The sequence below is a fragment of the Elephas maximus genome, chromosome 1 (genome assembly GCF_024166365.1).
Source record: "Elephas maximus indicus isolate mEleMax1 chromosome 1, mEleMax1 primary haplotype, whole genome shotgun sequence".
Classification (NCBI taxonomy): Eukaryota; Metazoa; Chordata; class Mammalia; order Proboscidea; family Elephantidae; genus Elephas; species Elephas maximus.
The window spans coordinates 9,738,341-9,763,480 of record NC_064819.1 but is presented as its reverse complement, the minus strand read 5'-3'; the positions used below and the strand labels follow the sequence as shown (position 1 = coordinate 9,763,480).

Below are 25,140 nucleotides of genomic sequence, written 5' to 3'. Positions count from 1 at the left end.
ATAGCGACCCTATAGGACAGAGTAGAACTGCCCCACAGAGTTTCCAAGGAGCGCCTGGAGGATTTGAACTGCCAACCCTTGGGTTAGCAGCCGTAGCACTTAACCACTACATCACCAGGGTTCTCCTAAGAAGCATTTCTAAAAGAGGACACAGGGAGTGTTAGTGGTAGCTTTTAAAACAGCACAGAAGCTCTTCTTTCACTTTCAAAAGGATCAGGTTTGTGGCCCTTCCTCCTCCCCCAGCCCCGCCAGGACTGAGGTTAGTAGAACATATACTATAATCAAGTAAAAACCAGGTAATCAATTATTTTTATTACATTGATCCTCACACTTTTTTCACTTAGAGCCATCAATGATCTAATTGTCAGCAGTTTAATTAAAGTGTAATACTTGATATATCTTACCCTGTGGGTCGCATTGGAATTTCACCTAGATTGGCCAAAAGTGGAAGAATTGGTTTGGCCAGAATAACTAAAAATTCTAATTAGGTAACCTGAAAAATTGCCTTTAATTCTTTTTCTTTTACTCACTGCTACTGCACAAAAGATAGAAAAATAAAATATTTTCTCCGTTTGGAATAATTACGGAAGGAGATAAGAAACCTTAAGTTAACCCAATCAGAGAGAAGGGTGAGGAGACCTGTTGTTCCTGAACCTTTTGGCATCTCCCTTCCACCCTTGGTACTAAATCTAGGATCCTCAACTGCCCCAATGGCTCCCTAGTCACAGCCAAAGAGGTAGGCTGGAGTCTCCACTGGTGCCTTTCCCAGGCCAATTTAATACAGACTGGATGGTGCAGTGGTTAAGTACTTGGCTGCTAATGGAGAGGTTGGCAGTTCAAACCCACCAGCCACTCTGCAGGAGAAAGATGTGGCAATCTGCTTTCATTAAAGACTATAGCCTTAGAAACCCTATGGGGCAGTTCTACTCTGTCCTATAAGGTTGCTATGTGTTGGAATCAACTCAATGCCACAGAACAACATTCTTAATTACAGAGAAAGGGAAAAAAGATAACAGACTGTCTCTCAAAGACCCCTTGAGCCCAGGGAACCTTTCTCCTTTCTCACAAAAGCCTTTGAAATTTTTTTCTACTTCCTCACCTATCCCTCCTCCTAGTCCTCCCACATCAGCCCATGGGCCATTCTCCAAACAAGGCATTACTTGGTGCCTCTGAGTTTTCACTCATTTTGTGACCCTGCGGGAAAGGGAAGAGAAAAAGACTAATACGTATTGAACATCTGCTCTGAGCCAGACCCTGGGTAGGCATTCTATGGACATCCTCCCATTCAGTCCACACCACAACCCTCGAGAGAGGAACCACCCTGCTCTGCAGATTAGAAATGGACTCAGAGATATCAGTCAACTGCCTACCTTCACACTGTCTGGATCAGATCAAGTCAGCTGGGTCCAAAACATTTACACTTCCCACAGTCTTCTGCTGCCTCTCAGCCCAGAATGCCCTTCTCCCATCTTTTCAGCATGGAGAAATCCTACCCATTTATCAAGGCCCAGCACAAACGTCACCTCTTTTGAGAAGTCTTCCTGGAATCCTCCTGAGGACTGCCTCTCATTGATACTCTTGCAGTCTATTTTGAATGCTTCTTTCATGACACTTCAGGCATCTAAAGCTTCCCTCCTTTCAAAAAGGCCAGGAGCCTGTTACACTCCTTCCACAGGCTGACTCTCTGCTGTACTTCATTTTTTGAGCTCACTGGGGGAAGGGATCATGTCTTAACAATCTCTGTAACCCACAGTCCTTACTGGAGGGTCCTGCCCAGAGTAAACCTGTGAGGGAGCATGGTGGAGTGCTTAAAAGCATGGATTTTTTAGTCTAGATTCTAATCCTGGTTTTTCCCACTTCCTTGCTCTGAGTCATTGGCCAAGCTACTTACTCCTCTCTAAGCGAATGAGGATAATACTAAGTGCCTACACTTCATGGTTTGTTGTGAGGGAGAAATGAGATAATACATACAGAACACTTAGGACAGGGACTGACAACATAACAGGTGCACAAAAAAAGTTAGTTAATATTAATTGAAAAATATATTGAAGTCACAATAAGCATTTGTTGGTTTATCTGTTAGCCACCCTTTCCTTGGGATTCCCCCTGTTTCCATTCCATGTGGCTCATGTTTGGCTGAACTTATCCTAATTCTAGAGATGGTCCAGAGTCTTAAGCCTGGCCAATCTCAGTACTCTACTAGTTTGGCAACATTGATTGGTCCAAGGTTGGACACGTGACCCAAGCAGGCCTAATCAGAGTCCTTCCTGCATTGATAGAAGGAAATTGGGAGGAAGATGCTCTTTGTCATTGCTAGGTTGCTAGGCTAAGGCTGTGGTCAGCTGTGTTCTCTGCAGATATGAGGCAGAAACAAAGGATGAATGGATGGGGGAAGACTGAGTCTGGCAGAGTTGAGTCTGCAACACCAGCTCTGCAGCTCTGCTCCTTCTCACTGAGTGAGTGAATAAACTGACAGATAACATTTATTGAGCACTTACTATGTATTAGACACCGTTACTGAGAGCTTTACGTGTATTCACTAATTTAGTATTTCCAACAAATTTATGAATAAGGAAAGATTATTAACATCCATATTTACATTTTACAGATTAAGAAACTGAGGCACAGAACCATCCTGTTAACTGGCAGAAGATCATACAGCAAAATGGCCAAGGCTGGATTTGTACCCAGGCAGCCTGGCCCCAGAGCCCATATCCTAACCACCCCACTACACTGCCTTGCAAACTCTGTTGAAGCACATTTGGGTCTGGTTTTTATCTACGCAATGGAAAGAGAGCCTCTTTCCCCACTTTACCTGCAGATGCCTCAGCTCCCAGTAGCTTCTCCTCTTCAGGCCAACCTCCACTCTCTGACCCCTGGAAAGAAAACTCTTCTAGGCTGGAAAGAGACTGCAGCTCCTTGGGGGGTGTTCTGCATGGGGTGCTGTTGGTGCTGATGACAGCGGACACGCGGAGCGGCACGGACACGGCAAAGGGCTCCGAGATGTTCAGGGCCTTGCGCTGGTGGCGGGGCGAGGGCTCCATCTGGAAGAGGCTGCTGGTGAAGACGGATTTGCTGGGGCCGTCGTTGGAGGTGTAGAACATCCCCAGCATCTTCGGGGCTGCCTGCTCGCTCTCGGGGTCCTCCATAGGCCGGAACACTTTCAGCTGCTCGGGCAGGGGCCGGGCCTGAGACCCCTGCAGCTGGCTCCGGTCGCTGCCCACATCAGAGCCCCCCTGAGCCCCGGCTGGCATCCCCTCCTGGCCCCATTCCCCATCCTGCTTGCTGAGGTCACATGAGCTGCCAGCGCCAGTACAGTGCATTTTCGTGGCTGGAATGAAAAATCCACCGGTGGTAACTGTTCGATTGAAATTTCCTTTGTTTTCTTTTCCTAGTGAAGAAGAACAAACATATGGTCAGCAGCCTGGGCGCACAGGCAACTGCACAGCCTTCTAGTAAGGGCAGGCACACAGTGCTTGAATATTTGGAAGGTACGGGAATCTAACCAGGGCACTGCCCTTGTTTTTGTTAGTTGCCATCCACTGCCCTCGTGGCGACCCCCAAGTGCAGAGTAGATCTGCTCCTTAGAGTTTTCAGGGCAGCAGATTGCCAGGCCTGTCTTCTAGGAGACTCTGGGTGAGTTCGAACCACACACCTTTTGGCTGGTAGTCCAGCGCTTAACGATTTGCATCAGCCAGGGACTCTGTTAACAAAGGGACAATCATTCTAGTAAAGGCAGATACATAACATTCAGGTGACAAGAGAGGAAGCATTTCCTCACAGGCATGGTGGGTGACAGGACCGCTGGCTGTGGTACCAGATGGGATCAGTTTTCAGCTTTGCAGGTAGAGCAGTTTCCTGAAATAATTGCTGCTAAGATTGCTGAACAGAGCTGTCATTTGCCAAGTGCTAAATGTAGATCGGAAAATAGTAAAGAGGCAGATGGGAGATTGTGATGTTTGCCTGAACTGATGGAGGGGGCGAAAAGGGCAGAACACCAGAATCTTGTTTGAAGTCTTTTCCGGCTGATGGACCCAGAAAGAGGTTTGATTTCTCAGCAAGGAAACAAATACCATTCTCAGCTAGACCTTTCCCCCTTTCCCAGGCTTCTTCCTGTGGATTCGGAGGATGAGACCGGAAGTGAGAATGAACAAAATGCTGGAAAGCATCACTGTGTGGAGGAATTCTCGGCTGCCTTAGAAGTAAGTGAAGACAAAGAAGAGAAAGTCTTTCTGGGAATAAAGGAGCTGGGAGAAGACAAGAAGACAAGTGAGTTACCAGGCCTCTGGAAAATAATTTTCTATTCAAACCAAAAACCAAACCCGTGGCGGTCGAGTCGATTCCAACTCACAGAGACCCTACAGGAAAGAGTAGAACTGCCCCAGAAGGGTTCCAAGGAGTGCGTGGTGGATCTGAACCGCCAACTTTTTGGTTAGCAGCTCTGAACCACGCCCCCAGGGTTTCCAATTTTCTCCTAAGTACTGAGTATTATGCTAGGCATTTTATGTAGCATCATGTTTAATTCTTACACCCACCCTATAAGTAAGTGTAATGATCTTGAACTCATGAGCACACTGAGGCTCAGAGGGCTTGGATGACCTGCCCAACACCCACAGAAATGGTGAGCTAGGTTTTGAAGTATCAAATCTTGAAAATCTGGGCAAGGAGTTTTGAAACCAAAGCTAATGGATGAATATAAAGGTGAGAGAAAACACTACAACTATCAGATCAGCTTAAAAAAGACCTCACTGGTTATCGTACAAGTTTGTAATTATTTTCTTAAGTCGCTTTAAAGATTTTCTGTATTCCTTCAGGCTGCTTCATTTTGTTAAGGAGAAAAATGTCTTGTAGGACAGGGGTTGGGAAGTGGTGGAATAACTGTCGGGGTGGGGGGTGTGTCTCAGTCTGTCAGGGAAGCCCTTTGCCTTATAACTTGTAATGGTACTTTTTGGTTGCTTGACAAAAACAGAAGTGAGAGGTACAGGTGAGTCATCTATTAGGGCTACCCCTGTGAGAACACAGCGTGGCGGGGTGCCGTGTTGGTGATAGGTGTCACTTCGCATGCAACTGTACACACATCTTACTCCAACAAAAGATGTCACAGTTGGTGCCTGCAGACTACCTGCTACATAGCTGGTCTCAATCTATGTACTGATGAATTAATGAATCTACCAACCCAAAATGATCCTTTGACAAGCATTATGAAGCAAATGCCTAGGGAAACATCGAAATTCATGGCATATAAACATCTAGGCAGACACAAAACCCTGAGGTATAAACTAATGCTTGGTTCTTCCTTTATGTCCAAAGGGGAAGACTCACCTGCCCTAGTTTTCAGGTTTTGACCCTTTATCTGGGTCAGGTTTGATTGCAAAGTACACGTGTTCTCTAGTTACGGCCAGCCGGAAGGAAACCTCTTTTAGGGCTAGCCCTGAGGTACAGTAGGGGGTTTCTGCAAGGGCCACATGAACCCCTTGAGTTCAGAAAGGGACAGGGAGAGATCTGGGATTGGTTGATTGTACGTGACTGTGACTGGGGATGAGCAGGCACAGCAGCTTATAAAGGCAAGTCTGTGTATGAGCTCCAGTCCCCAGCCAGTTCAGAAAATAACCGTAAAAGCTCACCTTCCACGGGCACTGAGCACAGCGAGTCCATGCTTTTCGCTGGCCGGATAGTAGCCTTCTCCACTAGAAGCAAAAGAGAAAACATCACTACTGAGTGCACATGAAGTATTCAGAATACGAGGTCAGGCTGTAAGTACACATGAGAAATTTTTTTTAGGAAAGCTTTTCAAATATTTATAATTTGTCCCCTTGGAAAACATTTTCCCACCCCATCCCAGATGTTCCTACATTCCTAATGGGACTGGCCTTATAAACACAGAGCATTTGTAGATCAAGGTTTTATTAACATTTTACAGATAAAGGTAAATAGCAATTTTGTCAAATGGCTATAGATCAGTGAGGAGTCCTGAGCCCAATTTTATTGCACAGAAAGCATTCAACAATGACTCTATGGGAGGAATCACTGAGGCTCCAGGCAAACCCTCCTGTTTGTCAGGGCAGAGAGCAGGATTCTTGGCTGTGGGCCACATCTCTCAGCACCCAGCAATTTGGTACAACAGGTGAGAGGGCCCAGGGGAACCGCTGCTACCTTTCTCTGCAGGTGTGGCTCTGCTCCTTAAAATCTTCAGACTGGTTGCTCCCCCAGTGATCTTACCCACCAACCTCATGCTGGAGCAGATCCCAGCCAAACCTTCAGTGAGCACCTACCCCCTGCCTGCTGTACACCATGCATATTTGTAAGCTGCCTTAGCAGGTTTCTGGAAGGGTGTGAGGTTTGAATAAGCGAAAATTTATTATCCTAGGCATGGTATTAAATACTTTCACAAATATCACCTCTTGTTTAGGGGGCTGAAGTGGCTGGAAGGTGGTTCCTTCTGGGTCAACCTTGCCAGGAGGGGGAAGAGAGCAGTTTGGAAGCTGACGAGGAGCCCAGGACTAGTGGCCTTTAAGGCCATTCTGGATTCACACAGCTCTGGGTTCAAATCCCAACTCTGCCACTTGGGGCTGTGTGACCTCAGTTGAGCAGCTTATCCTTAAAAAGCTTAAGTTTTCTCATGTGCAAGTGAGGAAAAATAGGGCTGCTGGGAGGATTAAATGAGTGACGTACATAAAGTGATTAGGTCGTACCAGCCTGGAATAGAGTAAGTGCTCAGTAAAAAGGAACTATTGTGTATAGTTGTTATTCAGCATCAGCCAGGGCTCAGCAACAAAGGGGAACAGAGGACATGGTTCTACAAGAAGCAGTCAGAGTCAGCCCTAACCCAAAGTGGTAACTCACAGCTCTTTTATCCCTCTTTTTAAAAACCAAACCAGTTGCCGTCAAGTTAATTCCGACTCACGGCGACCCTATGTGTTTCCGAGTAGAACTGGGTCGCATAGGGTTTTCAGTGACTGTTATCTTTCAGAAGCAGATCGCCAGGACTTTCTTCTGAGGTGCCTCTAGGTGGATTTGAACTGCCAACTTTCCAGTTAGTAGCTTAGCCCCTTTTTTTCCCTCCTTGCACCAAATCCTGTTCCTCCCTGGAGGCTCTGAATTAGCCCCCTGGCCTCCAAACTTTGGGCTTATGCCTGACCGGGGGGCTGCTGTGCGAGGCCACAGCGTCTTCACTTAAACTTGTGGAGATGGCAGAGGCTTCCTTCAAGCCTCCTCACTTCCATTAAGCCAGAATTCTTATTCTTTGAAGGTCGACTGTTTTCACAAGTTTACAAACTGATTTATTACCTTAGAACAACCTGGCCAGCATCTCTTTCTTTATTCACTCATTCTGAGAAAAGCTTTTAGCCTTTGTGTTTCTGGGAATTGAATTTCTGAACTTCTGCCAGTTTTCATGTGTCTGTCTGAGGGGCAGTGACCAAGTGACCCTGAGTGTCCCAGAGGGTGGGCAACAGTTCTGTCTTTGGAACATCAGTGTTCACCTTTGGTACCATACCCCCTTTCTGATGATGCAGTACCTTGTGGGCTTGATGACCACAGCAGCACACCAGAGCTATGGATTTAGGGGACAGTCCCCAAAGGTTCCCTGGCCCCTTTCCTGGATAGTAACTAAGAGCTCAGGGCCTCCTGGCCTGTGACTATGTCTAGATTCTATTTTTCTCTCTGGGACCTTGGCTTGGTTGGCCTCATACAGCTGCATCCACCAGCTTTCCGCTAGTCTCTGGATCCATGAGTCCCCTCTCTTCACTTATCCCTCTGGCTTTGGGATTTTTCTGCTCGGAAGAATTCATTGTGGAGAGTTTCCGGAACTCTTCCTGTTTGATGGTATTAAAAAAGTTTAAATTGAATCAATTCAAATACCAGTCCCTGGGAGATTCCAAAGTTTACACATCTTCATTCAGTTGACTGAGTCCCATTTTTCTTGTTCTTTATTTCTTATGTGTATTCAATTTCCTAAATGTCCCTTCATCCTCCTTCTTGCACAAGCAACCCAGAACTGTTCATGGCCAATCAATTTTTAAAACACCCTTACTTATGGAGTTTGTTTAAGGATTTAAAAAAAATTACGTAAACACATTAACTCACTGATTCTCCTTTTTCATAAACATACTCTGTTTTTACTTTGACAAATAGTGATCCATGTCCCACTTACACTGCCCAGTCTGCCTTGCCCTCGGTGGATTGTGTTACAGGGTTCCAGGCCTACCATTAATTACAGATTCCACCAGAGTTATGACCATAAGGCCCACTGGTCTTTAATTCCTAGAGTTCTGTCAATACTCTTCTGGCAAAAGATGGCCACTTGGAAAACAGTTAAGGCCACAGGAAACCACTTTTATTGACCTGACCATTCTATGTTTTCACCCTTACATCCCATCAAATTTCAGCTGGTTTGGTGATCTATAGCTGATTAGTTTGTTCATCCAAAACCCAAACCCACTGCCACTGGGTCAATTCTGACTCACAGTGACCCTAAAGGTAGAATTGCCCTATAGGGTTTCCAAGGATGTAAATCTTTACAGAAGCAGGCTGTCACATCTTTCTCCTACGGAACAGCTGGTGGGTTTGAACCGCAGCCCTTTTGGCTAGCAGCCAAGCACCTTAACCACTGTGCCACGAGGGCTCCTGGTTTGTTCATAAGACCTTAGAATCTGGGTGTATATCAGAATCACCTGGGGAGCTTTTTAAAAAACTACCAAGAGGTGAGGCCAAGATGGCGGAGTAGTCAGACGCTTCCTGTGATCCCTCTTACAACAAAGACCTGAAAAAAACAAGTGAGTCAATTATATATGAAAGTCTAGGAGCCCTGAACATCAAAGGCAAAGTTAAGGAATTAGACTCAGTGGCAGGGGGAGGGAGAGACAGTTCAGAAGCACCATGGAGTTGCCAGACCTGACCCAACAGGAACTGGCACCCTGGAGGCCAGATCGGCTGGCGAGAGAGGTGTGGCAAACAGTGGCATTCAGGATGTGTTTTCCACACTGGGAGAGACCAAGTGGTGGAGAGTCTGCTCAAACCTCCAGAATCAGCACGAAGTGGTGCTCAACTGGCAAAAGATAAGTACATGCGTCTAACCTACCACGTGAACCAAAAAACATCCCTTTGGGGAAAACCTCTCTCCCATTTACCTGGCACCTCCCTGCTCTGCACTGGCTTCCGGGCCAGCTTCAGAGATTGCCATGTCCCCTGGGCCGGAAGTAGGGCCTGTCACATGCCCTGAGCCATTTTCCCGGCCTTGGAAAGGGAACAAATTTACAAACAGGAAAAAATAATCTGCCAGCTCCCCTAAGCCAGGAAGTCAGGGCAGGCACAGGCATAAGGGGCCCATGGATGTTGAATGCCTTTCACCAGACCTGTGTGGGCCCACTTCAACAGCGTAGGCCCTAATTAGCACAGTACAATGGGGTATATACATGAAGTCTAACTTCAACTGTATATGGTGGAGTGGCAGGTTTGCAACATTTGACACCGCTCTGCCTATTAAGCAGGGTCCTCACCTACCCTCAACAGGGGCCTGAGGACTGGTGGCTCCAACCACACCACCTAGCCACCCACGGAAGGGGTCCAAGAATAAGTGGTGCCTCCCAGTCCTTACAGCCAACAGCATTAGGTGCCCAAAATACAGCTGCAAATCCACCCACATGCTCTAGGAAACAGGCACATGCTTTCCTCCCAGACACTCAGGGGCAGCTGTCAGCCGCATGCCTTGCTGAGCACATGACCCTCTACTGCAGCCAGATACCTGTGCCTACACCAATCACACCTGCCAGTCTAGGACTGTAGGTGAGAGCCTGCCCCACACACTTGGTGACTGACGACCTACACACCTCAGCTGAATCCACAGAAGAAAAGCAAACTCCTGGACTCGCATACCTAGTAACAGCTCTAACCACCTGGTGACAGGACGTTAGAGCTTCAAAGGTCCCAATAATCAAACTAGCTCACTCAAGCAGTGTGTGTGGCCAAATCAAAACAACAAGCTAGGAGACAGTAAACAAACATAAAATAAAAATATATAATAATTTATTGATGGCTCGGAGACAACAGTCAATATCAAATCACAAAAAGAGTCAGACCATGATGGCTTCAGTGAGCTCCCAAAACAAAGAATCAAGAAATCTTCTGGAGGAAGAAAATTGCTTGGAATTACCAGAGGTAGAATACAAAAGGTTAATATACAAAGCTCTTCAAGAGATCAGGAAGGAGATCAGGCAAAATGCAGAACATGCCAAGGAGCACACAGACAAAGCAAGAGAGGAACTTAGGAAGATTATAGAAGAGCATAATGACAAATTTAACAGGCTGCTAGAATCCATAGAGAGACAGCAAACAGAAATCCAGAAGATTAACAATAAAATTTCAGAATTAGACAACTCAATAGAAGTCATAGGAGCAAAATAGAGGCAATGGAAGTCAGAATTAGTGATAAAGCACTTGAAACCAACTTATTTGAGGAAAACTCAGATAAAAGAATTAAAAAAAATATGAAGAAACCCTATGAATTATGTAGAACTCTACCAAGAGGAATAACCTACGAGTGATTGGAGTGCCAGGATGGGGGGAGAAGGGGAGTGAGGGACAGAAAATACAGACATAATTGTTGAAAATTTGTTGGCAGAAAACTTCCCCGATACTGTCAAAGATGAGAAGATATCTGTCCAAGATGCTCATCGAACCCCACACAAGATAGATCACAAAAGAAAGTCACCAAAACATATTATAATCAAACTTGCCAAAACCAAAGATAAAAAGAGAATTTTAAGAGCAGCTAGGGATAAACGAAAAGTCTTCTACAAAGGAGAGTTAATAAGACTAAGCTCTGACTACTCAGCAGAAACCATGCAGGTAAGAAGGCAATGGGATGACATATATAAAGCCTTGAAGGAAAAAAAATTGCCAGCCAAGAATTATATATCCAGCAAAACTGTCTCTCAAATATGATGGTGAAATTAGGACATTTCTAGATAAACAGAAGGTTAGGGAATTTGCAAAAACCAAACCAAAATTACAAGAAATACGAAAAGGAGTCCTCCGGTTAGAAAATCAGTAACATCAGATAACAACCCAATACTACAACACAGGACAGAGCAACCAGATATCAGCCCAGATAGGGAAGTCACAAAGACACATCAAAGCTAAAACACTGAAAACAAGGGAAGCAAAGATGTCAATATGTAAAAGATGACAACATTAAAACAAACAAGAGGGACTAAATAATGTAGTCATAGCTCTTTCATATGGACAGGAAGTCAAGGTGTTATAAAGAAATAAAAGATTGGTTTAAACTTAGAAAAATAGGGGTAAATATTAAGGTAACCACAAAGGAAACTAACAATCCTACACATCAAAATAAAAAACAAGAAAAATGTAAAAACTCAGCAAATACAAAATAACAACAATGAAGAAGATAAAAATAAAATACATAAAGAAAAATGACTCAACACAGAAAATGAAGTGGAACAAAGAAACTGTCAACAACACACAAGAAAAACACATCAAAATGACAGCACTAAACTCATACCGATCAATAATTACACTGAATATAAATAGACTAAATGCACAAATAAAGAGACAGAAAGTGGCAGAATGGATTAAAAAACACGATCTGTCTATATGCTGCCTACAAGAGACACACCTTAGACTTAAAGAAAACTAAAACTGAAAGGATAGAAAAAATATATCAGGCAAACAAAAATAAAAAAAAGAGCAGGACTGGCAATATTAATCTCTGAAAAAAATAGACTTTAAAGTAAAATCCATCACAAAGGATAAGGAAGGACACTATGTAATGATTAAAGGGTCAATACACCAGGAGGATATAACCGTAATAAATATTTAAGTACCCAATGACAGGGCTCCAAAATATGTAAAATAAACTCTAACAGCACTAAAAAGAGAGATAGACAGCTCCACAATAAATAATAGGAGGCTTCAACACACCACTTTCAGTGAAAGACAAAACATCTGGAAAGAAGCTCAATAAAGGCACAGAAGATCTAAATGCCACAATCAACCAACTTAACCTCATAGATATATACAGAACACTCCACCCAAAAGCAGCCAAGCATACTTTCTTTCCCACAGCATATGGAACATTCTCTAGAATAGACCACATATTAGGCCATAAAGCAAGCGTTAACAAAATCCAAAGCATTGATATATTAATATTTTATGGACCACAAAGCCATAAAAGTAGAAATCAATAACAAAAAAAGCAAGGAAAAAAAAAAATCAAACACACAGAAACTTAACAACTCCCTGCTCAAAAACCACTGGGTTATAGAAGACATTAAGGACAGAATAAAAAAATTCACAGAATCTAATGAGAATGAAAACACATCCTACCAGAACCATTAGGGCACAGCAAAAGCAGTGCTCAGAGGTAAACTTATAGCAATAAAGGCACACATCCAAAAAGAAGAAAGGGCCAAAATCAAAGAATTATCCCTACAATTCGAACAAATACAAAGAATGCAGCAAAAGAAGCCCTTGGGCACCAGAAGAAAGCAAATAATGAAAATTAGGGGAGAATAAAATGAAATAAGAGAACAGAAAAATAATGGAAAGAATTAACAAGACCAAAAGCTGGTTCTGTGAAAAGATCAACAAAATCGATAAACCATTGGCCAAACTGACAAAAGAAAAACAGGAGAGGAAGCAAATAATCCAAATAAGAAATGAGATGGGCAATATCACAATAGACCCAACTGAAATCAAAATGAATCATAACTGAATACTATGAAAAATTGTGCTCCAACAAATTTGAAAACCTAGAGGAAATGGAAAAATTTCTGGAAACACACTACCTATCTAAACTAACACAAACAGAGGTAGAACAACTAAATAAATGTATAACAAAAGAAGAGATTCCAAAGGTAATTAACAACTCCCAACAAAACAAGCCCTGGCCCTGACGGTTTCACTGGGGAATTCTACTAAACTTTCAAAGAAGTGTTAACACCACTACTACTAAAGGTATTTCAGAGCATAGAAAAGGATGGAATACTTCCAAACTCATTCTATGAAGCCAACGTAACCCTTATACAAAATGAGGTAAAGATACCACAAAAAAAGAAAATTACAGACCAATATCCCTCATGAACATAGACCCCAAAATCCTCAACAAAATTCTATCCAACAGAATTCAACAACATATCAAAAAAATAATTCACCATGACCAAGTGGGATGCACAGCACGTATGCAGGGATGGTTCAACATTAGAATAACAATCAGTGTAATCCATCACATAAATAAAACAAAAGACAAGAACCACATGATCTTATCAATTGATGCAGAAAAGGCATTAGACATAGTCTAAGACCCATTCATGATAAAAACTCTCAGCAAAGTGGGAATAGAAGGAAAATTCCTCAACATAAAAAAGGGCATTTATACAAAGCCAACAGCCAACATCATCCTAAATGGAGAGAGTCTGAAAGCATTCCCTTTGAGAACGGGAACCAGACAAGGACACCTTTTATCACTACTTTTTTTCAACATTGTGCTGGAGGTCCTAGACAGAGCAATTAGGCTAGAAAAAGAAATAAACAGCATCTAAATTGGTAAGAGTGAAGTAAAAGTGTCTCTTTTTGCAGATTATACAATATTATACACAGGAAATCCCAAAGAATCCACAAGAAAACTACTGGAACTAATAGAAGAGTTCAGCAAAGCATCAGGATACAAGATAAAATTACAAAAGTCAGTCAGATTCCTCTACACCACCAAAGAGAACTTCAAAAAGGAAATCACCAAATCAATACCATTTACAATAGCCCCCAAGAAGATAAAATACTTAGAAATAAATCTAACCAGAGACATAAAAGACCTATACAAAGAAAACTACAAGACACAACTGCAAGAAACTAAGAGACATAAAAAAAAAAAAAAAACATAGATAAGTGGAAAAAACATACCTTGCTCATGGATAGGAAGACTCAACATTGTGAAGATGTCAATTCTACCCAAAGCAATCTACAGATACAAGCAATCCCAATCCAAATTCCAACAACATTTTTAATGAGATGGAGAAAGAAATCACCAACTTCATATGGAAAGGGAAGAGGCCCCTGATAAATATTCCTGAAGAAGAACAAAGTGGGAGGCCTCACACTACCTGTTATACCACTACAATAGTCAAAACAGCCTGGTACTAGTACAACAACAGATACATAGACCAACAGAACAGAATTGAGAATCCAGACGTAAATTCATCCACCTATGAGAAGCTGATATTTGACTAAGACCCAAAGTCTGTTAACTGGGGAAAAGAGTCTCTTTAAAGAATGGTGCTGGCATAACTGGATATCCATCTGCAAAACAATGAAACAAGACCCATATGTCACACCATGCACAAAAACTAATTCAAAATGGATCAAAGACCTAAATATAATATCTAAAACAATAAAGATCATGGAAGAAAAAATAGGGACAACACTAGGAGCCCTAATACATGGCATAAACAGAATACAAAACATTACTAACAATGCACAAACACCAGAAGAGAAACTAGATAATTGGGAGCTCCTAAAAATTGAACACTTCTGCTTAGCCAAAGACTTCACCAAAAGAGTAAAAAGACAACCGATAAACTGGGAAAAAAAAATTTGGCTACAACAAATCTGATCTGCGTCTAATCTCTAAAATCTACATGATACTGCAAAACCTCAACAACAAAAAGATAAACTAACTCAACTAAAAAATGGGCAAAGGAAATGAACAGGCACTTCACCAAAGAAGACATTCAGGCAGCTAACAGATACATGAGGAAATGCTTGTGAGCACTAGCCACTAGAGAAATGCAAATCAAAACTACAATGAGATACCATCTCGCCCCAACAAGGCTAGCATTAATCCAAAGAACACAAAATAATACATGTTGGAGAGGTTGTAGAGAGACTGGAGCACTTATACACAGCTGGTGGGAACGTAAAATGGTACAACCACTTTGGAAATTAATTTCACACTTCCTTAAAAAGCTTGAAATAGAAGTACCATACCATCCAGCAATCCCACTCCTCGGAATATATCCTAGAGTAAAAACAGCCATCACTCGAAGAGATACATGCACACCCTGTTCATTGCAGCACTGTTCACAGTATCAAAAAGATGGAAACAACCTAGGTGCCCATCAATGGATGAATGGATAAACAAATTATGGTAAATTTACACACTGGAATACTACGCAATGATAAAGAACAGTGATGAGTCCGCGAAACATCTCATAACATGGAGGAACCTGGAAGGCATTATGCTGAGTGAAATTAGTCACAAAAGGACAAATATTGTATGAGACCAGTATTATAAGAACTCAAGAAAAGGTTTAAACACAAAAGAAAACATCCTTTCATGGTTCGAGTGTGGGGAGGGAGGGAGAGGGGTATTCACTAACTAGATAGTAAACAAGAATTATCTTAAGTGAAAGGAAGGACAAAACATAGTACAGGAGAAGTCAGCACAGCTGGACTAAACGAAGCTATGAAGTTTCCTGAACATAACCAAACATTTTGAGAGACAGAGTTCAGGGGCAGGGGTCTGAGGACCATGGTTTCAGGGGATATCTAGGTCCACTGGCATAACAAAGTCTTTTAAGAAAATGTTTGCATCCCATTTTGGTGAGTGGCATCTGGGGTCTTAAACACTAGCAAGCGGCCTCTAAGATGCATCAATCGGTCCCAACCCACCCGGAGCAAATGAGAATGAAGAACAGCAAAGACACAAGGAAATTATGAGCCCAAGAGACAGAAAGGGCCACATAAACCAGAGACTCCATCAGCCTGAGACCAGAAGAACTAGATAGTGCCTGGACACAACCAATGACTGCCCTGACAGGGAACACAACAGAGAGTCCCTGACCAAGCAAGAAAAGTGGTGCAGAACTCAAATTCTGTAAAAAGACCAGGCTGAATGGTCTGACTGAGACTAGAGGGACCCTAGAAGACATGGCCCCCGGACTCTGTTAGCCCAAATCTACAACCACTCCCGAAGGCAACTTTTCAGACAAAGATTAGACTGGACTGTAAGACATAAAATGATACTTCTGAAGAGTGTTCTTCTCAGCTCAAGTAGATACTTGAGCCTAATTGGGTAGTTCCTGTCCAGAGGCGAGATGCAAAGGCAGATCAGGACAGGAGCTGGTTGAATGAACATGGGAAATCTGGGGTGGAAAAGAGGAGTGTGCTGTCACCTTATAGGGAGATCAACTAGGGTCACGTAACAACGTGTGTATAAATTTTTGTATGAGAAACTAACTTGAACTGTAAACTTTCACTTGAAGCACAACAAAACAAAAAACCTACTAATACTCGGAAACCCTGGTGGCGTAGTGGTTAAGTGCTATGGCTGCTAACCAAAGGGTCGGGAGTTCAAATCTGCCAGGCGCTCCTTGAAAACTCCATGGGGCAGTTCTACTCTGTCCTATAGGGTCGCTGCGAATCGGAATCGACTCGACAACACTGGGTTTTGGTTTTTTACCAATACTCAGACCTCGCTACAGACCTCCTGAGGCAAAACTCTGTGGGAGTGAGCCACTCTGTGGGCGATTCTGAGGGAAGGCGGTGCAGAGAAGCCCTGGCCCAGAACATCCCATGTATCCTGTGAGTTTACCGCCGTTTGATTTGGCACCTTGGACTTGCTCCTTTTGAAAACCATATGAAGGTCGAAATTGTTTATTTCATTTTTGTTCATTTGTGTTGTCGTTGATTTTTGTCACTTGGCGAACCTCTCGCATCGTGGTATCACTGATTCTGTGACTGGAATTCTCTCTTTGATGTGCTTTAAGCAAACCAAAATCTTATAGTTAAATCAGGAGTTTCTTGCCAGGTACTCCTCCCCTCAAATTCTCCTTTCAGGCTCCTAATTTCGATTCGTATCTAATCTGCCATGCCTGTGGCAACCTGCCCTCTTCACTTGGACTATCCTTCCATTTTGCGAAAGATGTGCTTCCCCACTTGGGTAGATGCCTGCCCAGAATCCATTTCTCTTCTTTCTTCTCATAGATCCCTGTACTTCCTGGGTGCATCTGACTGGTGATCCCATTCCTCATGCCATGGTGACTGGTTCAGGAACCCAGGCCTAAGCCAAGGCATTCTTTTAAATTGTAGGGATTGATCCATATGACTCTGTGAAGATTATTGCGATGTGAGGAGAATTTGATGCGGCCTTTCGGAAAAGAAGGGTTTCTCTTCTTAGGAGCAAGCCATGAGAAGTGATACTCTTTCACCCTGTATATGGGGTGATAATTTAAAGGCAAAGCCTAGAGCTACTACAGTCATTCTTCCATAGCCAGGGAAGCCAGTCTAGGGATGAAGGTGACCCACAGAGGGTACCGAAAAAACAAAAACAAAAAGAAACCAAACCCATTGCCATGAAAATTCCATTCTAATTCATAGTGACCCTACAGAACAGAGTAGAACTGCCCCATACAGTTTCCAAGGAGCAGCTGGTAGATTCGAACTGCAGAGAGGGTACAGCTGAGGGAACTTGAGAATGGAGACAGAAGTACTGTATTAAACCACTCCTGAAGCCTGCCCTACATCTGGATGTCCAATTACAGAAGCCAATAAATGCCCTCATGTATAAGCCAGGTGAGTTGGATTTTCTAAATTTACAGCCTAAATCATTGTAACTGCAATACCCTATAGCATCCCTCATTACTCCCACAAGCAAATGCGAGTATTTCTAGTATCTGTGCTGAGTCTTGCCATACAATTATCACTGGGCTCAAGAAAAATATTTTTTAAAAAATTATCTCTTGTTTTTCCTATAGGCATAAATTTTTGTCCCCCAAAGTCTTTACTGTTAAAAATTTCAAACATTCAGAAAAGGTGAAGACCTCTAAACCTAACACCTAGTATCAACAATTGTCAACATTTTGCTGTGTATTTGGTTTGTTTATCTACATCTGTATCTATATATGTACCTACATTTTGCTGAACCATTTAAAAGTGAGTTTTGATATTTTAACACTTCACCCTTAAATCTTAAACTTTATCATGTGTCTCCTAAGAACCACTAGCACACTAAGAAAATTTACAACTCCCTAATACCATCTAATAGCCAGTCTATATCTATATTTTCTCCAGTTGTTCCCAAAATTGTATTTTGAAGCTTTTTTTTTTTTTTTTTCAAACCAAGATTCAATCAAAGCTTGCCCATTGTGTTTGGACGTTTACCTTTTACAACTCATTTTTTTTTTTGTTATAACTACTGCCCCTATTTTATCTTTCTTTCAATCTGTAACACTAAAGAACATTGATGCAGATTTCTTTGGTCTTCCCTTTCCTAACCCAATGTCCAGCCAAATTAGTTATATCCCCATTATATGGTGGTTCCTTCAACTCTTTCCTGCATCAATTCCTATTCATTAGTCAGACATAAGTCCCACTGTGCAGCATCCCTATTTAAAAATCATGACTCTGGGAGAATGGGACAGCTCTTCCTTACAGTAGAATTCCAATTAATAAATGGAGAATGAATAATGGAAACAGGAATTCACCATTTGGCCAACATCACAGTAATACTGTGGCAGGCAGGAACCATCAATGGTCCTCGCTTATTGACTATCTCGTTATCTGACATTTTGCATTTATGATAATGGTAAAAAATACACTATCCGACTATATTGCACATTAACAGTGTATGTCTGGCAGTACGTCGCTGTGAGTCGGAATCGACTTGATGGCAATAGGCTTTGGGTTCGGTCTGGCAGTAACGAACACTGAGGTGCAAGGCAAGAGTAATGCTGGCTGTGTTGGCTAATGTGTCAACTTGGCTGGGCCATGATTCCCAGTGGTTTGGCAGTTATGTAATGATGATCTGGAAGTTATGTAATGATGTAGTCATCCTCCATTTTTGTGATCTGATGTGGTCATCCTCCATTTTTGCATAACACTGATTTTTGCGTAATGACTTGGTCTTTGGAACCTAACCATGTCGATAAGTGAGGAATGGGTGTACATGGATGAAAGTATGATGAGAAACAAGATATATGCATGATCTCAAAATATCTCCCATGAGATATTTATTAATTACAAAGGAAAAAAATAATAACTTTACAGTGGCAAAACCTGTAGACACCACTTTAATCAAATGATCAAAGTTAGCATCACCACCAATAAGATATTGACATCATGTATCTCCTGATATGATGCCCTGGGAAGGGCACATCGCTTCTGTGGTATTGCTGCAAACATTCACATCCTCAATCTAATCATGAGAAAATATCAGACAAAGCCACACTGAGGACATTCTACAAAATAACTGGTCCGTACTCTTCAGAAGTGTCAAGGTCATAAGGACAAAGAAAGACCGAGGAACTGTCCTAGATTGAAGGAGATTAAGGAGACATGATGACTAAATGTCATGTGGTTTTCTGAATTGGATCCTGGACCAAAAATAGGACATTAGTGGACAATTGGTGAGATTTGAATAAGATCTATAAATCAGTTAATAGTATTGTATCAATATTAATTTTCCAGCTTTGATAACCGTACTATAGTTACCTAAGATGTTAACATCAGGAGAAGCAGTGTGAAGGGTACACGGTTCTCTGTGCGCTACTTTTGTAAGTCTAAAATTATTTAAAAAAAAAAAAAGAGCCTCTTATTAATTTCTAAGTTTCACTTTTTTAAGGCTGAGTTTGACTTGATCATACAAGGACTTAGGAAGCACAGCTAGTGGTGGGGGCGGGGGCCATCATAAAACACAACTGTTATTCTTACCTGAGAGCCTCTGTCCTCTCACAAATACACTCCCATTTCTACTCAGCTTTGATTTGGAGTCTGATCCAGAACGTCCCAGGTTAAATATTGACTTCCACTTCTTTGATTTACTGGAGAGCTTTCTTCTAAAGGAGCCAAGCCATTAGGAATTAGTTTGGTAACTAGTAATTTCAGTGGTACCTTTAAATTTTTTTTTAAATTAAGGAAGAATATTCTAATCATATTCTTAGTTATGAATGGCTCTGACATTTCAGGAAATTCCTCTCTAAAATCCAAGTTGACCCTGACTTCCACCCTGTCTGGAATGCCCTAGATGACCAAGCTAGGCTTTCATAAATTAGAGTAAGGGCCATATTCTCCAAGGCAAGGGGCAGACGCATGCTATTAGCTATCGTAAGCGGTGGTGGGGGCAGGGCAGGCAGAGCCAGGGATTGGTGGAAGACTCAGAGGTCACAATTTCCTTGGAGGGAATTCTGGTAAACATGTTAGACCTGGGTTTTCAAAGACACCTATTATTTATCTACTTATTTTTATTTTATTTTTTTGCAGGAGTAACCATTAAAGGCCAAAGACCACAGTCCTGTTATGGTCCCTGGACTGTGGCCACCCTGCTGGGACATCCACAGGTGACGAAAGGGCTGGTGGAGTCTTTAAGGGACTGAAGAAGCGTTGGATGAGAAAGCAGATCTGAAAAAGAAGTTTGGCTTTTTTCTGCCTTTGATGGGCCCCATGAGAGGCGAAGACAGGCAGGCGGGGCTAGGGAGCACTGCTGTCTGCTGAGTGTGGTCAGAGCCACTGCAGAGAAGTACAGAAGGTAGTGTGTCCGGCTTTGTCTCCATTTCCCTGGTGCATCACGGGCAGGCTGCTCCAGTAGGTGGTGGGGAACGAAGTGTTAAGCCTAGTTGGAAGGGTGCAAGAGAGCCTGGAGCCACCAGGGACCACTACAGAGGCCTTGACCTGCTCTGGGTTGGTCCAGTCTTGGGAATTCATGAAGTTCCAGGATGAAACCCTGCAACCCACGGGTTCCACAGAGGACATTTTCCCTGCAGGGCTCAAGGAGCTTTCATAGAACATCCAGGTCTCAAGCCTAGCATATTTTTATGATCAGTCAGGGATAGATTTGCAGTGCTTGGTTATTTCTTTTAGACCTACCCTGGTTTATTTCATACACTGGCCCTTGGAGTGTATTTTACCAGGTGACCTACCTTTGGGTGTGGTATACCCTGACGTGATTGAAGGCACAGAGAAAATACACTTGGTGGTCCCTCTGAGAGACCCCCTTCTCCCTGATCCCCGGGTAGAAGTTTTATTCGCCAAGGTTAGTGGGAGGAGCAGTGGGACTCAGTCACATCAGAAGGCATGACTCATGCATACAGGAGATGGAGGGATTCCTCGCCAGGTGTGTCATTCCCATAGCATGCAGTGTGCGGGGCACCTCTGCAGCTGCATGACATGGCACCCTCTTCCTGCCCTCCTCAAAGGGAAACAGCCCTGCCATCTTGGGGAGGGCTCTGATGAGAGGTCAGAAACAGCTATATTCATACTTCTTTTCATTGACTAAACAGCAGAGATAACATTCTCCAGTGAAAAGATTGCCTTTCAGCTCCTTCACCTGTTCTGCGCCTAGAGTTAGGATTCCTGCTTCAGTGGCTGTCTTCTTCTACACTGGGGTGCAAGTGGGGGACAGGTGGAGACCAGAGTTACAATGGAGGAACTAAGAGGGAGAAATGAGGAAAGAAAATATCCTACAAGTGAAAACGATGTTTGCTTTGTTTTTAGAGCAGAGGGAGGCCTCTGACAGGTTTTAGAGGAGGAAACGAGGCCAGGAATGCACGCCCACAAGTGCTGCTTGCCCAAAGCTCTCAGCCTAGAGTGGTGCTATTTGTCAACTTGTCCTCTGTCAAGAGATTCATCTCTATGCCTCTTGTAATGTCACATGAGGGTGGGGAGGCAGAGATCACGTTGTTTTTAGTAAACTTCCTTTTGAAAACGTCAAGCCTGTTTTGTCTAAACTAAGGAGTAGGGGATTCTTGTCATGACTCCTGGCCCCTGTCATCAGTGATCAATCAGAGATAGATCATTGGTGGTGCCAGGTGTCTCTGGTGGCAGATAAGAGGTCTTGATAACTTTGGGGACAGTGAGTGAAAGCATCAACTGCTGATGAGAGCGTTGTGGAGAAGACTCCCTTTTCTTTGGAACGTTTCTTTACTCCCAACCCAGATCACACTCCCCAACCCATTCTACCATCATGGCCCCGAGACTCTACTTTTCCTCTTCTATTCCCCTCTACTCAAGCATTTCCGCAATTTGAAAGGATGTCACGCACTTGCTGTCTGGCAACTCAAGGACGGTGTGGAAGAGGGTGCCCATAGGAGGGACAATCTCAGGCAGGCTGTTCTCCCGCCTTTCCTTCCGAGCAGGGTGGTTGGTAGCCAGGTTCCGGGCCTGAGCTTCCTCCAGGCTCACCAACTTCATGGGCAGGGAGAGGGCTGGCAAGGTCAGGCTTTTCACGATGGGCAAGTTTTCTGTAAATAAAAGAGAGGAGCTCAGTCCTGGGAGGAGATCTGTACACCAGGCCCTGCCAGATTTCCCATCTATGGCTCCTCCCTCCCTGACCTCCTGACAGGGCTCAGTGCCTACCCTGGCTTCCCTTGGGGCATGGATAGGCTTGGAGCTACGGCTGCACAGAAAACTGACAACTCTCCTGGCCTGACTAACCAGAGGGCAAAAGGGGCTCCAGGAAGTAACCTGCACTTTCTATACTTTTCATAAATAGACCCTTCATTCATACGTACAACAAACATTTATTAAGCACCTAACTGTCAGCCAGAGTAACCGCTGTGATTTTTACCCCTAGAAACTCTACCCAGTGTTTTGGCCAGATGAGAATGTATGTCCAGCCCCAGAGGTGGCCTCTTTCAGCTAGGATAAGGCACAGCTACAGCCTTTTCTTCCCTTAGATCACCCAGGCTTATTTCTCTGTAGTAAAAAGACTTTTTATAGCCTACACTATTTCCTAAAACATATGTGGCTTTTAACTCACTACCCAGTCCTCTTCCAGTGTGTCAAGCCAATCCTTTCCTACTCTATGGTATTTTTTAAGGAATGGAGGTGATGGTCACAGATCAGTGATGTCCAGGGTTGGCTCTTTTCTCCAAGTTAGTGGTCTTCAACTGGGAACAATTTTACATCCTCCCCTCCAGGGGACATTTGGCAATATCTGGACATATTTTTGGTTGTCACACTGGTGAATAGGGTGCTACTGGCATCTAATAGGTAAAGGCCAGGGATGATGCACAGGGCAGCCCCCAAAATGTCAACAGAGCTGAGGTTGAGAAACTCTGATTAAAGTAAAAAAGAACAGGTCTAAGTTTGCCTGTATTAATCTTTGGTGACTTTGCCAGTTTTCTGTGACTTAGGAAGGCTCTAGGATAACGTGGACCAACTGGGGCCAAGAAATCATTTTTTATATTGGACTCTCTTATTTTTAGAAAACAATGATAGCACTATTTCTGTCTTTGCAGATCATGACCCTTTCTGGATGGAGGGATATAAAGCCACCGACAAAGGGGCTCATAGAAAATGGAGACAGTCTATGACACCAGGGTGTTTACGAGGAGGACAAGCATAATAGTCATTCAGCAGGACCACAATTAAATATACATAAGTCCCCAGATTATAGATGAGTTCCATTCCTAAGTCTGTCTTTAAGGCAAATTTGTTCATAAGTTGGAACAGTTAGGTATGGTTCATATCTAACATCAGTTAGTCAAGTGTTTGTCTTAGTATATAGTGTACCTTTCCATGCATTAAAAAAAAAAACTTTAAGATACAGTAAAACATCTTTAACATAATCATACAGAAATAATAATGTTTAGATGGTCGCAGAGTAGCACCTGTTTGTTATTACTAACCGTTGTGCGTACCTTAAATTTTTAATCTAATAGGCTTCACAGGGTTGGTTCGTAACCATGGGTTGTACGCAATCAGACGTTTGTAACCTAGCGACTGCTTGTATTCTGGGATCCTGAAAACTTTTCAGTAAAGTTTCCGGCAGCTCAAGGGAGGTTAAAAATATTTACTCTCAATATTTGTTTATAGATTCTAGATTATTTACGACTTTGTTATTTAATTATTTACTTAAAAAAAAAAAAAAAGAAAACCGTGAAATCACTCTAGAAACAAATGGAAAAACCAGAAGAACATAAACTGCAGAGTCAAGAGACCCAGCATTAGCACCTTCTTCTCCCCTGAGGCCTCCTTGTCATCTCTAACTTGACAATTCATAACAGAGCTCTTGACGTGTGCTCCTCACCTCCAGCTGGTTCCTCCACCGATCTTCTCCATATCCTTAAATGGCACCACTGGCCACCCAGTTGCTTAAGTCAAAAACCTGGAGTAGTTACTTTTTATTCCCACACACAGATACAGACCATAAGTGAGCCCTGTGACTCTACCTCCAAAGGATATCCTGAATCTAGCTCCTTTCCTTCTTTCCGTTGCTAACATCCTAGTGCAGACCGTCATGATTTTCCACCAGGATTGCCATGATAGCTCCTTAACTGGTTTCCCTGCTTCCAGCCTTGCTGCCTTCCACTCCCTCCTCTCCTCAACAGCAAAGATGCCCAAATCATTCTACCCCTTGCTTAAGATCCTCCAATGCCTTCCCACTGCACTGAGAACAAACTGCTCTTAGCATGACCTACAAGGACCTTTCACCCGCTTCCCCTCTCTTAGCCCACTGACCCAGGGGTCTAAAAAATCTACCCTAACAATTTTTTTAATACACACCCCCATGACATGTGTGCATAGATTTATAAATAATTCTACTTATATACCACTGTATTGGTATTATGTGATGGACAAAACATAAAAAAGAATAGTAATTAAAAAGTATAAGATAAAAGTAAATTTAAAAAGAAATTCTAAGAGTTTCTTCCAGCACTCATAGCAATTGTCTCTGGAACCCACAGGGTGGGGCACCCCATTTTGGAGATCACACTGGCTTACTTTCTGCAACACTTCGAGTCCGTTTCCACCTCAGAGGTTTTGCACTTCCTGTTCTCTGGGCATGGAACACTTGTCCGCCACGTCCTCACATGGCTGGTTCCTCTTGTCATTCAGGTCTCAGTTCAAAGATCACTTCCTCAAAGACCATGATCACTCTGTCCCAAAATAACACCCCCAAGTCACATACCCTGCTGTATTTTTTTCATGGTATTTACTGTCTTTGACGTGACAGTGTATTTATTTGTAAACTTACATATGGTCTATCTTCCCAACTTGAGCATAGCTCTACAAAAGGGAGGGTCTTCAGGTCAAGGTCTTTGTAGTTTTGTGCACTGATGTGTCCCCAAGGTCCAGAACAGTGCCTGGCACGTGGAGGAGCTCAATGTACATTTATTTTTAATGAATCTT

General features: G+C 42.9%; 1 protein-coding gene across 1 annotated transcript in view; it reads right to left on the bottom strand.

Annotated features, from left to right (window-relative positions):
• ARHGAP31 (Rho GTPase activating protein 31) overlaps nt 1-25,140 on the bottom strand; it is a 148,127-nt gene that overhangs the window by 20,746 nt on the left and 102,241 nt on the right. Inside the window, exons 7-10 of the mRNA XM_049877054.1 lie at nt 22,049-22,247; nt 19,723-19,847; nt 5,625-5,687; nt 2,816-3,391 (exon numbers count right to left, since the gene is read on the bottom strand). Of these exons, the coding sequence (XP_049733011.1) occupies nt 2,816-3,391; nt 5,625-5,687; nt 19,723-19,847; nt 22,049-22,247 (963 nt within the window). The remainder of the gene's footprint in view (nt 1-2,815; nt 3,392-5,624; nt 5,688-19,722; nt 19,848-22,048; nt 22,248-25,140) is intronic.